A 15,727-nucleotide genomic window follows, 5' to 3' on the forward strand; every position below is an offset into this window, starting at 1 on the left:
TATTCTGGATAGGCCCCCCCCCCCCAGCGAGCCTGTATTTCCCTTCCACACTGCATTGAGAAGCAGAAGGTTTGAAAACTGGTTAAAACGGGATGTTACACCAGCGGTTAACAAGGATCTGGCCAGGAAATACAGATCTCCCACAGTAGATGCAAGTTACCTATCAAAACACCACACTCCTGAAATCTTGGTGGTCCATGTTGCCATGTCAACTTCTAAGGCTGCAGGCTATCCCCCCCAGATAGAGATGGTAAAAGGTTTGACGCCTTGGGGAAGATGGTGTTTTCCGTAGGCAGCATGGCCCTGGCCAAGTATATGCACACATTGTGGGACATAATAGCTTTGGCTGCGGAGCATATCTCCGTGGGGAAGGGGAGAGAGGGATTTCTTAACTTGGTGCAAGACAGCAAGGGTACCATGTTGGGAATCTCTCCAGTCTGATCTTGACTCTGCAGACTCTGTAAGCAGAGCTATGGCGGCGAGTACTGTTTCTAGAGTATTTGCTTGATTAAGAAAATCCGGTTTCGCACCTGACACCCAGTCAAGGCTCTTGGACATGCCATTTGATTGTCCCAGCTTTTCGGCTCCAATGCCGATGAGAGCCTAGAAAAATTGCAGGCGTCCAAAGCGGCAGCCAAATCGCTCGGAGCCGCAATACACCATACTCAACAATCTCAAGGGTCTTCCCACAGTTGGAGGTGTTAGCCTTTTCGTTTCTACACGATTGCTAGAGGAAGAGGCCAGTTTGCACAGAGGGGCCGAAGAAGAGCTTCCCGTGGCTCAGAAGGAGGGAAAACTCCTCTCTCAGCCTCTGCTGCTTTGCCCTCCGCTTTAGCAACTTCCCCAAAACCCCTTTGAGTCCTTGCCTCACAAGACGGTGGTGGGGGCACTGCAGACAGTGGCCCACGGCTGCTGCCTCCATTTCCTAAAAAGACCCCCATATTGTCCTCCAAGACGTCAAGCCTTGAAGAATCCAGATGTGCTCCTATTACAGGAGACTATCACCCTGTTGGAGAAAGGTGCGATAGTCTGTACCTGTGGTGGAGAGTAATCTGGTTGGTACTACCCTTATTTTCTAATCCCCGAGAAGGATGGAGGACTGCGACCCATCTTGGACTTGAGATGCTTGAACAAGTTCCTCAGGAAGGACAAATCCAAGATGGTTACTCTTTCACAGATTCTTCAGGCATTTTGACTCAAGGACCCCCCTTGACCCTCCCCATTTGAGAATGAGATCCCTTCAATGGGCACTCCGATCCCAGCAGTCACAGTTCTCCGATAGAATGACAGATCTTCTTCAGGTCCTGAACAAGGTCGCACAGGATCTCCTGTGGTGGGCCTGTCGGGAGAATGTGATGAAAGGGAAACCTTTATGGCACAGTGGCCATGTATTAACACAACAAAAGAGGGTGTGTGTGTGTGTGTGTGTGTGTGTGTAGGGTTCCTGCCATTGGGGTCGGGTAGGGAAGGGGAACTAGAACTGAGGCAACTGGTGCCGTATGAGCTTCTTATACCAGCGGCTACATCACGGCCAAGGACAGGACTGAGGCCGTCGAGGGCCACAACTCGATGACGCACGGCACCCTATACTACAGAAAAACATTTTCAAAGCTGCAAACAGACATACAAATATATCAAAGATGAAAATACGTGGTAGGTACAGCCAGTCAAAAGAACATTACCGGGGTAAGCAATTTGTTCTTCTGCTTCATGCAATGCCAGGGTATTGGACATTTTTTTTTGTTTGGCTAGATCCCATGGCGCCTAGTGCCAACAAACGTGTTGATCAAATGTCTTGCTACACCTCTCTTGCATCACCCTAGACATCCTTCTATTCAGGCACACTCACACATTTATCTGGAGTGGCATATGTTGCGGATGGTGGCCTATGGGCGAGGCAGAATTGCAAACAAATTGAAAAAGTAATATAACTTGCGCAGACCGCTCCAGCAGTCTATAAGAACACTTGGAGTGTTTTTTGTGTTGTCATGAACTGGGTCCTCCCGTTACAAGATCTTAAATGACCTGCTACTGCCCGGGGAGCAGTGGGTGGTGGGAGTAAGAAAGATCTAGAGAGAAACATCACAAATTTAAAGTAATGGACAAAAGAATCGGAAATCAAATGAGAGCGAAGGATGGAAATGGGAGGTGGCTGGGGACATGACGGTGGTAAAAGCATATGGAAGAACAGAGAAAAGAGATAGTTAACTAAATGGAAGGATGGTACGGGAGGAGATGATTAAGGAAAAGGAGGGGGAATAAAGGAACAGGCTGAGGGGAGGAAAGGACAGAGTGGGCAAGGGACAAAGATGAGGGTATAAGCAGCAAAACATCTTTGGTTTGCAATGAGTGTCGATGAGGAGTTGCTTTTGTCCCTGTTCCAATTATAAGAGAGACAGGTTGGTTATGCATTTAGTACCATCTGAATTATTGCAGGCAGACTGGAGGAGAAAAATGTGATTCATGAAATGTATCCAATTGGTGTGACAAAGTGCATTGGGTTGATGCGTTGCATGCAGATTCCACAGAATCCCTTGGATTTCGTCAGGGCTGCTTCCATTATGCAGACAGTAATATTCAATCCTTTTACTCTCCACCTTGCAGCTTTGCTTCCTGCATGCAGACGTAATTCGAAATCTAAATGCCAAAGAGGGGAAGAAGCAATTTGTGGACTTTTTCCACATGTTCCTGGACAAAGGAGCAGTAAGTATTTGTGGAAGTGGCGTCTGAGCTCTGTGCATTCAGCAACCTTCTATATATTTGGCAGAGTCCCGGATACCTAGCACTTTTTCTATATTGAAAAGATGGCTATCAACACAGTGGTTTGGATAAAAACCCAAGTGGTTTTATTTAGGTAATGAAGACCTAAAGTCTTGAGTGGTCAGCCGACACGTGTTTCGACCTCTAGGGTCTTTTTCAAGGCTGTCATTGAACATACATGTCAATGAGTGGTGGCTGTGACAGGTGAGTATTTGTGGCATATATGCACATGAGGGTGGGGAAAGCCCTGTGGGTCATTAAAATTGAATCCATGTTTGTAAGGTCAAGAAACAAAACCATTTTCAGATGTCAAGGGAGAGGTGAAGAGGAGGGAAGAAGATAGTAATTCGTTGTTTAGGGGGCTAAGCTATTGAGTCCTAATGGTCTGTCATTGTCTTACCTAATGTTTGGTAATGCCCAATATGTTTCCTGGGATAGTTGTGATCCTATTTAGGCACTGGCAATGATTTGTCTGCCCTCTGTAAGTCTGGGCATGGTTGTAGTCCTGGATAGGCTGGGGAGAGATTCATAAAGCCGTTGGGTAAGGCAGTTGGGGGGGGGGGGAGGGGGCTGGTGCCTGCGGCGTCTGGTGCACTAGGTGCTGGTGCGGTACCCGGTGCGTTAGTGCTGGTATCCCAGTTGTGATGTGTAGTGGGATGAGGCATGGACCATTAGGTTAGCCCCAATTGGAATGAGGTGTGCGTCACGGAGGGCTGTGTCCTCTGTGTTGAAAGGCATTGATTAGCACCCATTGTGTGCATGTCTATGTCCATGTCCGGTGGAACGTGTGTGGCCACAGACAGGTTGGCGATTAAAGAGTTTGTGGGGGAGCGCAGGTGCCCTGTCGGTTATTCGGGCGGGGGTGCCTGACCCTAGTGAGGTGTGGGCAGGGGATGAGGTTGCAGCGCGATGACATGGCTGTTGGCCAGCGATCTGTGAGGGAGTAATCACAGGCGGTATGCCTAGTGCTGGCAGGAAGAGATGGCGCATGTAGAACTATCTTACCTAATGGTTGCCTAACATTTTGAAGCGACACTGGTCCCTTCTTCTCATGGACCAGGACATCAGATTGGATCTCACACCTTATCCCAGTCTTTCATTTAGCAAAGCCCCCAACTTGCGCAATATCCTTAGTCCATCATTCATGGCTCAGAAAGACATTTTAGCAACAGACTGGCTTAGCAAAAGTAAAAATACAGGATTCACCAAATGTGGAACATGTTCCATGTGTGGGTATGCGGAAAAACGCAAATTGGCATATTCAAAGACTGTGCAGATTTTATCATGGATGAGAATATCAATTGTCGAACTAAATGTGATTCATGCTATCATTTGCGTGTGTGAGAAAGTTTATATAGGTAGTACCATCAGTGAACTCTGCATCAGGATTAGAGAACATCTCAACAGTATACACTCACAAGACCAGAAGCTCCCTTTGGCGAATCATTGGCAACTGAACCACCAGCTTGTTGATGAAAGGAAGATCCGTTTCGTGATACTACAAACTGTGAAATGTGGAGTCAGGGTAGGCAACCGGGAGCGCAAGCTGAGACGGCAAGAATCCAGGATGATATGCAGATTCAGATGCGTAATGAACAGATTGAACACTGACCATGACTATAATGTATTTCTATAAGATATATCTATGTATATGTACCACATGTACCTACCTTACTGCCATCTGATCATATGAAATCTGCGACTCTAACATAACTACCACTGTGACTAGGCCTCCAAACCAGCACCTACGGGGGTTACTCCCATCCCCGTATCGCTAGACTGGCAACTATTCTGTGCCGGGCCAAACAGCCAATGGGCAAGTACAAACGTCAGCCCCCTAGTAATGTAAGTTTTACCAGACCCACTACTACACAATGAACTAGGGTGACTAGCAACCCATAGGGCTCAACAGTAATAAGTCACCTGAAAACCCCACCCCAACCAATGACGCCATCCATACTAATGGACCACGAGAACTAAACTTCCCGAAGACTATTCCAACCAAACCATACCCACTATTCCCCCCCCCCCCCCTCCCTCGGCCCTGGCCAACGGGAACCCCATCGATATTCAGACTAACTGGCACAGTAATCCCTCATCCACTTCAATTATCAGGATACCAGGCAACAACAAGCTCAAGCCCATCAGGCAAGCACATGCGCAAATGTATGCTGTCCCCGTTTCTATGCCTGACCTGGCACAGAGCGCATGCTCACACCCGCTAATGCCAGCTAACCCAAGCAGAGCATACTGCACATGCGCGGTCGTTAATGGCATGACTCGCATGACAATATAGGCACAATCTGGTTGCCCCAGCCGCCTCACTGAGAGCAGCACTGCACAGCGACAGAGCCACAAACTGTTTGGTAAGAGATGGTTCTACATGCGCTCTCTCTTCCTGACGGCACTCGGCATACCGCCTGCGAATGCTCCTTCACAGATCCCTGGCCAACAGCCATTTCACTACGCTGCACCCTCATCCCCTTGCCACACCTCGTAACTCGCTAGAGTCAGCCCCCCCCCCCGAATTATCGACTGGCCCCCGCGCTCCACCAAAAACGTTTTTTTCAATATTATTGAATTTTTTTTTAACTGGCAACCTGCCCGTGGCCACACACGTTCCACCGGACATGGACTTGTACACAATGGGAGCTAATAAATGCCCTTCAGCACATAACGGAGACACCCCACCACCAGCACACCACACTCCAATTGGGGCTACCCTAATGGTCTATGCCTTATTCCACTACACCTCACAACGGGGAAACCAGCACTAATGCACCGGGCACCGCACCAGCACCAGACAACGCGGGCAGCGCCTTACCCAGCAGCTTTGTTAATCTCTCCCCAGCCTATACAGGACTCCAACCCAGCCCAGACTTACAGAGGGCATACAAGTCATTGCCACGGGTTAAATAGGAGCATGACCAGCCCGGGAAACATATTGGGCATTACCAAACAACGTTAGGTAAGACAATGACAGAGCATTAGGACTCAATATCGTAGCCTTGCTGGCGCAAATCTTAAGCCTCCTAAACAACTAACTACTATCTTCTTCTTCCCGCCTCTCCCTCTCTCACTTGACAACATCGGAAAATTGTTTTGTTTCTTAAACTTACAAACCTGGATGAATATATGATCATTCTGATATTGCAATGTGTGTTAAACAATGCATGATTGATATACTAAAAAGTATTTCAATTGTAATAACCCACTGGGCTTTCCCCACCCTCATGTGCACATATGTCACAAATACTCACCTGTCACAACCTCCACTTGTTGACATGTATGTTCAATGACAGCCTTGAAAAGGACCCTAGAGGTTGAAACGCGTGTCAGCTGACCACTCAAGACTATGTCTTCATAACCTAAATAAAACCACTTGGGTTTTTATCCAACCCACCGTGTTGATTTCCATATTTTCAATATAGAAAACGCGCTAGGTATCAGGGACTCTGCCTACTTACTCTTTCCAAAAGGAGGTGTGGGCACCATCTCCACCAACCCGTGACCTTGCTGCTAACCAATTAACTCACCAACTCTCAGAGCGAAGCGCAAGGAGTGTTTCAGACTAGGGCCCACCACATTCCTTGTATATGTTTGGTTTTTTCCGATCTCCCAGGCAGTATTAAGTGACCATGTCACTTATGGATGCTTTGGTGTAGGGAACTCTCAATAATAGTGTGCCCTTCCCCACAAATGTTATGCTTTTGCCTTGCCCCTAACTCGATGTTCACTTTTGTTTCTCTGTTATCCAGATTCTCCGAATTGGAATCCCACCGGCATTCTCATTTGATGTGGGTAAGTAACATTGAATCTAGGTTCACTTCATGGGACATTGAATGACAAGTGCAGTGGCCTCAAAGCCGAATGTGATTTCTCCTTCGTTCAAGAAGTAATTACACTTTCTTGGCAAAAAAAAACACCCTTTGCTGCACTAGATTAACTGCTTGTCAGTGCAATGCATGATGGTTTTCTTAATGTGCAAAGTTTGAATCTCTAACCATTGCCAACAACACATCAAAACCTAAATATTCTACTTGCACCGCCAGAATATTATTAAATGTGTTTAAGTACAAGTCAGCTGTAGATTGAAGGCACTAAAACAGATCTGTGAAACAGAACCGAAATAGAGTATTGCATGGTTAAGGTTTATCATGGGATTTTCTCGAGTGAGAGTAGCGAAGAGTGGTTTCTTCACTTTGTTGTGCCAGCTTCAGCAACAGCTGGCCAAGACAATAAATAAACTGCTGTAACTCTGACTGTTATGCACCAATGGAGCATGTAGCCATTGGGGGTAATGTGAGACCCCCATATGACAGACATAATTACTTGCTAGTTCCCTTAGCCCTGCAGAACAACCCTCCTACACTGGTTGCTGTGGGGCACTCTGGCCTGACCAAGGCTCTTGTTTTTCAATTGTGCTTGAACTTCCTTCTAGGTTGGATTTGGCAAGTTGCCGTGTTAAGAAACAGAAAGTTGCTTAATTTCATGTCTGTATCATGGGGGCGCGAGCTTCCCCTTCATTGCCTCCAGGCATTGGAACATCTTGCCTCATGCCCTCAGAGCTGAACCTTCTCAACTTGCCTTCCGCAAAGCACTCAAAACCAGTCTATTTGCCTAAAACCCTGCATACACCACCAATTAGGCCTCCACCCAGCCTCCACTATGCATGTAAAGTCAAACAATTCTATCCGCCTGTCTTGAACTCTGGTTATCCTGAGGCTATTTACTGTACAATATCAACACTGTTTCATGGTATGCGGCTTGACATTTAACCCTGTGCTGCACTATCACATTTGTTATCAATTCTGCGTATTTAGACTCGGGTAAGGGCTAATGTAACCCAGCCGCCTACCCATATATATTTTACTAGGCCATTGTCGCTCACGGGCCAATGCACCTAGCCACCTATATATGTATTGCAACTAAGTCATGTTCTTTTAACAGCGCTTCAATGCCTCCGGGCTGTGTGCGCGCTTAAATAAAATAAATAAAAATAGCACACTGCCCTGGCATAGATGGGCACTGGACAATGCAGTTTGTGCAGTTTCAAGCACTGTATTTAGATGTTAACTATCCAATTAATTACTCAATAGATCAACCTCTGAAGTGTTAATGGCTGCATCAGCACAACTGGGATTTAAACCAGTGACCTACAGATCTCTGCAACCAAGCACTTAACGCTGATCTGGCTTTGTCTGGCTCGCACTCTCGCTTAGTTGCACACTCTCGTTTGCTTCCTCCTAGATCCTACCTCTCCCGCACGCTGTCTCCCTTTCCCCGTGCTCTCTGTTCGCTCTATCTTTCTAGTCCACCCACATGCTTTTTGCTTTGTCTCTTGCCCGCTCACACACACTACCTCTCGCCCCTTCTCTGCCCTCTGTCTCTTGCTCTCGCTCTCCCACGCGCTCTTTTCTCTTTTTTGCTAGGTGTACTCATTCCTTGATCACAAAGACAGTCAGCAGGGCCGAGAGGCATAAGCAGGAACACATGCACATTGTGTGCTTTGTCTGAACTTGTACCACAACTTGACTCGATAGTACTTAGTTATAAAGATAAATCAGCTATAAATGTAATAGTATATCTATTTTGTCTCTATATAGGGAGCCCTTTTCACAGTCAGGTTACTACTCTTCAGAGACCAGTCGGCAGCAAAAGCCTTCAAACTGTCAGTAATTGCCAAACACAATGAAATGTCTGAGGAAGGTTCTATAAAAATAGGTACTTTACTCGGATAAAAAATTAAAAAGCTGTACCTGTAAAGAGAAACGCAGATAATGCTGGTGGCCTAAACATGTGACCATTTAACAGAACATATGTTGCCTGCTTGAGCAGCTAATACAGCATGTACCAATCAATATTCTTTGTGACGTTACTGTTCTCAATTCTGCCATTACACACACTGCTCGCTTATTTTCCTTCCTACCATACAACTTGCTCACATTGTTGACAATCGCCATGGAAACAGCTACACAACACTGGAGCCCTTCCAAAAACTCTATGCCCTCCTCTAATGAAAACTTGACGACATGCACCTACCTACTTATTCCTCCATTAACCATTCTCTATTTGAAATGTGCTCTACCAATTTTCCAATGCACTTAAAAAAACGAATAGAACTCAATTTTAACCATCAATGTATTTCATTCTTTTCAATAGGTTTAAAAAAACAAGTTTTTTATGAAAGAAACACTGACTGCAGTTTGGATACAAATGAGATGTGGTTACTGATTCTCAGGAGGTCAATATTCCCTCCAGCAATGATCAATCCATCAGGATAAGACCTCTGGTTATGTAATTATTGGGAATATTGAACTCCTTCTGGGAGCAATAAAATGCCATGTGTGCTACAAGCATACTGCTGCAGGGGAAAATGTAAGCAAAAAGGAAAAACTCAAATGGTTGCTTTCAAAAGTTCATTGATGAGGTAAGTTAAGGGGGGGTCTTTACCAATTTCTAAGGTGCACTGAAAAGGGTCAGGGTGCTGTGATGAAACGAAGGTATTCGTCTCTTCTCTCCCAGTCTCCCAGGGGGAGCCACCCCTTCTAGCCAAGACCCTCTCTGTGGGTCTGGGCAAGTGGGATGTCACTTGGGAGAGACTCCCCTTTAGGGGACAAGGACTCCCGTGCCTAAGGGGCACTCTCTAAGCCACACAGCATAGTAGCATACATGGGAACGATCTGCTACGAAGACTAACAAATTTGGCTGAAAGGAATGCAGGAACCAACCAGCCTGTAAAAAGAAAGGAGAATGTCTCTTTAAGAGAAGATGCATACTTAACTGGGACGAGTGGAGGAACATGGAGAAGCAGTGTGTATCCTATCCTGAGGAAGCCCCCTGACGTGAGCATGCCTTGGAGAGGTGGACCTGAGACAAGCCACATAGCCCACAACTTTGGAAGGACTGCAGAACGCCTGAGTGAGACTTTGGAGGCCCAGCATACCCAACAACAGGAGCTGTTTTGAAACAGGAAAGCAGGGTCCTGAATCAGGTGGTGGAGAGACCACATCCATATTGTGATGAGCAGGACGCCCGGTGAAACACGCTGAGACATCAGAGAAGACAAGTGAGAGCGCAAACAGCTTCCTAAAAATAAACCCTGTATACAGCATAAGGGAAGCAGAGAAAGGGAGACCCACGAAAACGCAGAATTAAGAAGGCAACTGGAAATGCGATCAGCTTCCCAATGTTAACCTCCTTATATAGCAGAAGGTAAGCCGAGAATGAGAGTATGACAACACCAAGGAACGAGAAAGGCAGTCTCGAAGAGAATCACCCGAGCGAATGTCATGGGCCGCAACGTTCTGAGACATACTGGGAGGTAACTGGGAGAACGGGAGAAGCAGGAGTCTGCCGAGGCAGTGGAATACAATAAGAGAAACCCGTCACAGTAGTCCCAACGAGTTACTTTATATAAACCTGCTTAATTGGAACTGTGTAAAGCTGATAGAGGAGATTGAATAACCCTGTGTGAGAAATCTATGAAGACTCCGAACAATGACCTGATAAAGGAGGGATATTACTATATGAGCACCAAGATGAAAAACTGTGACATAAACTCTTGTATTAAAGGAGGACATACAAGTAAATCAAGTGAACAAGATAGTTAAAAATAGAACCCAGAAGAGGGGAAATACCAAATCGGAAGAAACCACAGCCAAGCTGAGGGTGTCTGGATCAATAGATTGTGGTCTAAAACCTACAACAAGAATGTGAGAAAGTGTTGCGAGTTAAGTTGTCACAGATACATCACTAAAGAGAGTACAAAACCAAAGACTGTTGTAGAAGAGCTACACAAGTTAATCCAAGGGATAAAGAGACTGTTACAGAGGATCCTGCTAGACAAGCAACACAAGGAATAGAGACATTGGTCAGAAGATGTTGGCACACCAGTGGAATTAAGCCATTTTCCTGTACTTGTTTAAATTGGTTATCTTGGTGGTAGGGTTAGGTAGAATTGGATTCGGACTGAGAACTTTTCTTTCTTTGGGACTTCCTGACCACATGTGAGCACCTTTACTTAGGTATGGACACTTCCCTAGAAATAGGGAAAGATGGGCTTTTTTCTTATAATTTGAATAAAAGTGACTTAGAATGTCCTTAGTCAGCCTTCCTCAGATCCACAACATTGCATAGGAATGCCCGGGAAAGGCCACCTGCCTTACCTCCTTTGGGTGTCTGAAATATCAAGCTGGTCTTCCATGTGCTTTTCTGTTGAAACTGCATTTAAAGACAGGAAATTACTGGATAAGAATAGTGTTGCTTGATTAACGGGGACGACACAACAGTGTTTTGGTACTGTAAGCATTGGTACAAATCAGCAGAACTTCAGGGTCTTGACAAAAGTCTCCAATAGATGAAGCTGGTGATTTGGTCAAAAGGTCTCTATGTAGTGAGTCTCTTCCCAAGAGACATGATTGGAGGCTGGCAACTTTGTACAAGACTTCTTGACTGGAAGCCTGGTGCGTTCAATGGGGTGAAGTAGGGGTTTGGTGCGAAGAAGGTGACAAGTTTATGCATCTCAAAGGTTTGATGACGTTTGGAAAAATAGTGTCTCGAATGCAGAAGATGAAATGCTGAGCAACAGCAATACCAGAGGTAATGACTCTGGGCTTTTACTGCTCCTCTATGTCTACTGCAAGAACTCTAAAGAACTGCTCTTTTCTGCACTTCTCACACCAGGGAAGTATTTAAAGTCACCACAGGAATATGGTCTCCCCGGATCTAAGGTTCTTTAATGGCAGGAAGTCCTTCCATCTGTTCCTTGGGGAACACCATACAGGGGGGGGGGGGTCTCTTCCTCCTCTGATACATGTCTTCATCTCCTATGGAAGGGGACTTTAAGCAGTCAAAAACCTCCAACATGAATCAGCAGAGTGGAGTATGACACTGTGACAAGGCCAATCACCCTGGCCTTGTCAAGAAAGGGGAAAGAGTACTGGCCCCAAAGCAGTCCTCCACCAGTCCAGGGCTTGAGGAATGGACGGTGCTGCAGGATACCCAATATTTTCCCCTTCCTATTCTACCAGCTTGTGTTTTAGCAGTATTCCTTTGTCTCACACCTTATAACAAAATGCAGAGTTTTTTTGTTTTCCTTAGAAATACTCAAGCAGCCAACAGGCAGATGGTTGGGGGGAGAAACCAATGCCCCATGCAAGCCACACATACTGCAGCATGTCTGTCAGAGGATAACCCTCCTGGTTCTACAATCAGTGGAGAAGCGGCTGCAAGGAGGAGCGCACAGAGATAGACACAGGAGTCTGCTGCCGCCTCTACACAGTCACGCCTTGCTCCAGGACTGGAACGTACAGTCCTCGGGCTACCGGAAGTCCGCTAGACCTCCAGAGATTAACCCAAAGGACACACACCCTCTCCTGGGATGAACTTACCATGGGGTGGAAGAGCATCGAGTCACCTAAGAGTAACGGGACCATTGGATTTTCCGTACCGCCTTTACTATACCATGGTGGTCCTGTGACACACTTTTTAACACCTTCATGGCCAAGATGGGGAGAGCTGGCCGGTGACAGGGTGAGGATAAGCATAAGGAAGGGAATGGGGAAACAAGAGGGTGTGGGTTTAATAAGCGAGGTTGGAGGCGGCGATGGGGTAGACCAAGAGACCAGCAGGAGGAAATAGGAAGAGGCGCTGTGGAGGATACTACTTGAGAAGGCGAGCTATTGGTTTAGTGATACATGGATACTGCGGTGTGTGTTTGTGTGGCATGTGAATAGAAAGGCTAGTGTAAGGCGTGAATGGCACAGGTTGAAAGGAGAATGTTTGAGTAGTAGTCGTGGGAGGAGAGTAGTAAAGGTGGGGAGGAGTAGTGAGGTGGTGCAGGATGAGAAACAAGATGAAAGGGTGAGGAGGCAAACATCAGAGGGACAACAGAGCGTTGGGAGGAATGATAGGAGGGATATAGTAGTGAGTAGTTTAGAAGAGGAAAGCATGGGTGTGAGTGCACCAGCCTGAATTCAACTGCAAGGAACTATTCTAATCTCCCATTAGAACATGAACAACTGGTTATTGTAGGGACATTTAGGAAGTCCCTGAGAAAGTTTACATAAGAGAGAGAGAGACAAACTGACTGACTGACTGACTGACTGACTGACATGTGCCCACGTAAGACACTTTGAGGGCCAGGCAAAACATGCAGATGTATTCCAGTGGAGCCCCCTTTTCTTGGGTCAGAGCTACTTGGCTGCCTTGGCTCCTCCAATGGCCTGCCTCCTAGAGAATAACTGGTTTCTGTTAAGAATCATCTTATTCTTCCACTCCCTGCCAGCAGGCTACTATTAACAGTGCTTATGGTTCAGTCCTGACTTTAGTTATGAGCCCCTCCACGCATGGGTGAAATGTTAACCTTGCTGGATGCTAAGAAAATGGTTTGCTGGGTGGGACTGAAGCAAATGCCTATAAACTTGGACGGGAGGTAGGCTTCTTAGCAGATGTCCTGTTCATCTGCTCAGCCAAAAGAGTACTAGGCATGGTTTTGGTAACTTCAAAAAAGAGCATAATCAGAATTCACTACTCTTTCTTAGCATGTCACAATATTCTCCTTTTTTAGCCATGTTCTGTCATTCTGTCCAGCTTTCAGACACTGCCATGAGATGAGAGCAGTTGAAAAGCCATTAGAAGATTACGCAGGGCTTTGTTACATGATATAAAACCAAGTGGCTGCCAGGTAACTAATCCTTAGCAGACAAGTATGATAACAGCTTGACCCCTTAGTGACAAATTACGTCCAAAGTGAAGCCGACATGAGAAACTATTATGCTGTTCCTAAATGTATACTTTTGGAATGACCCGGCAACTTTTGTATGTGAAATGTGGCCATTTCAGGTTACAGCTGCTGCAGCCGTTGGTCTGTGCTTAGCAGAAGTATACATTTGGGCGGCTTGTCATAATGGCAGTTAAAGTGCAGATGAGCCAATCCAGCCCAGTGTAAACACTGAGTGATCCCTTTGCTGCAGCACGTGCTGAGGGAGTGCTCCTGAGATGGTTTTAACTTTGCCACGATGGCCTTACGAAAAGCAACTCCCATAGATGGTGTAAGAGTTTTTATTTACATTTTTGGCAGGGCACTATGGGTCATTTTCTCATGCTCTCATCTAGATGCAGCAGTTTCCTCCCTGACCCAAGATCTGATGTTCTCCAGCATGGGGCTGGCATGGATTCACATGCTCATGAATATTCCCAGTCGTCAGGCCGGGAATCCTCGGTAAAGAAAAAATCAGTATCAGTTTCGTTTCTGATCTGTCTTTCTCAGTAGTAACCAATCACTGGTCTCGGTCTCTGGGTCATACTGCCCCCAGCCAATGACTGCCCTCTCCCTAAGCCCCGCCAGCCATCTTCAGATTTTTACCTCACGCTCAAGTGTTGGGAGTCCTCGTGTTTAGCTCTTGAGCTTTTGCTGCGTTTTCGATCTTTTTCAAGAGAATTTCTCATTTTTCGGTCAAATAAAGCCTCAAGCTCCACCGTCTCTACATCCGATTAACGGGTATCCGTCTCAGATTTTTTTCTACGTCCCTCAAGGGTGAAGATTTCGTCGAGTTACGCTTTTTGGAGGATTCCAGAAGTTTCTGCGGCCTACCCGAACATGGCCCAGGAGAAAGGAAGCTCGACGCCCGGAAAGCTGTTGAGGGTTTGCCCTGGATGCCAGCTTCAGAATGTGTTCAAGGAGGACGAGCACTCGAAATGTCTACTGCCTTCATGAGGACAAAACACACGTGGAGAAGGACTGTGCGTTTTGCAGGAACATGTCAGAATGGACCATCAGGGACTGACACCTTCGTCTCTCCAACTGGCTGGAAGGAAGGAGTCCGTCAGGTGAGAAGAAAAAGAAGAAGTCTGAGCGGTCTTCTAAGTCCTGTGAGGTCACCCCGGCGACGGGGGCCCAACAGAAGGCAAAGCACCGCGAGTCCGCGGGCAACGGGAGCGCCGAACGGTCGGGCTCTTCGGCTGCCAGACAGGGCGCCTTCCCCGACACCATCAATCACGAGCCAACGCTCTGGTTCGGGGAAGAGGAAACCCGAGAACCCGGGTAAGCTTCTCGAGAGGCCCTGGTCGATCTCGAAGGATTCGGCCGAGGGGGAGCGAGGCGGTGACCCTCCCCCCATGGTGAAGGCCTCAAGCACGCCCAAGGTGGTGAAGGCCTTGATTCACCCGGCCAAGGCCTCTATCGAGGAAGTGCGGCGGCCCTGGCGCAGCCTGTGGAGGCTGCACCAGTGGAGGTGACCTGGGGGCCCAGAGTCTCCCTGCCTCCGTGGAGGGAAGCCTCTTTCAGACCCATCGAAAAGACACCCGTGAAGACCCCGGCGGAAAAAGAGGGGGGGTGCGGTGGCCATTGTGGACACGGACACAGCATCCGAGGAGGAGCTGGTAGAAGTCTTGGAGGGCCTCGACGAGGGTGTCGAAGAGGCCCGTCCCCACGGGTGGGATCCCGACGAGGGTGACGACGAGAGTGACGGCGGCACCGGCGAGGGTCCTAGTCACCCGTCGCGCCCGTCACTTCTGGTGCCGCAGGATAACTCGGCGGCCATTTTGTTGGCAATGCAATCCTTATGTTCGGAGATAAGGACGAGATTTTCTCCAGCATGGGGTCTGGCATGGATTCACATGCTCATGAATATTCCCCGTCGTCAGGCTGGGAATCCTCGGTAAAGAAAAAATCAGTATCAGTTTCGTTTCTGATCTGTCTTTCTTAGTAGTAACCAATCACTGATCATACTGCCCCCAGCCAATGACTGCCCTCTCCCTAAGCACCGCCTCTGGCAGCCATCCTCAGATTTTTACTGCACGCTCAAGTGTTGGTAGTCCTCGTGCTTTAGCGCGCGAGTTTTTTGCTGCGTTTTCACGCTTTTTCAGGAGATTTTCTCATTTTTTCGGTTTAATCGAGCCTCAAGCTCCACTGTTTCTACTTCCGACAACGGGGACCCGTTGTTAGGCAGAAACCTGTGCAGTT

General features: G+C 47.2%; 1 protein-coding gene across 10 annotated transcripts in view; it reads left to right on the forward strand.

Annotated features, from left to right (window-relative positions):
* The window catches only part of ARHGEF1 (Rho guanine nucleotide exchange factor 1), a 1,792,426-nt gene that overhangs the window by 708,694 nt on the left and 1,068,005 nt on the right, over positions 1-15,727 (forward strand). For all 10 annotated transcript variants that reach the window (XM_069640923.1, XM_069640913.1, XM_069640921.1 and 7 more), the window contains 2 exons: positions 2,605-2,703; positions 6,519-6,561. In XM_069640923.1, the coding sequence (XP_069497024.1) occupies positions 2,605-2,703; positions 6,519-6,561 (142 nt within the window). The remainder of the gene's footprint in view (positions 1-2,604; positions 2,704-6,518; positions 6,562-15,727) is intronic.

The sequence above is a fragment of the Ambystoma mexicanum genome, chromosome 1q, assembly GCF_040938575.1.
Source record: "Ambystoma mexicanum isolate Mex_15411 chromosome 1q, UKY_AmexF1_1, whole genome shotgun sequence".
Classification (NCBI taxonomy): Eukaryota; Metazoa; Chordata; class Amphibia; order Caudata; family Ambystomatidae; genus Ambystoma; species Ambystoma mexicanum.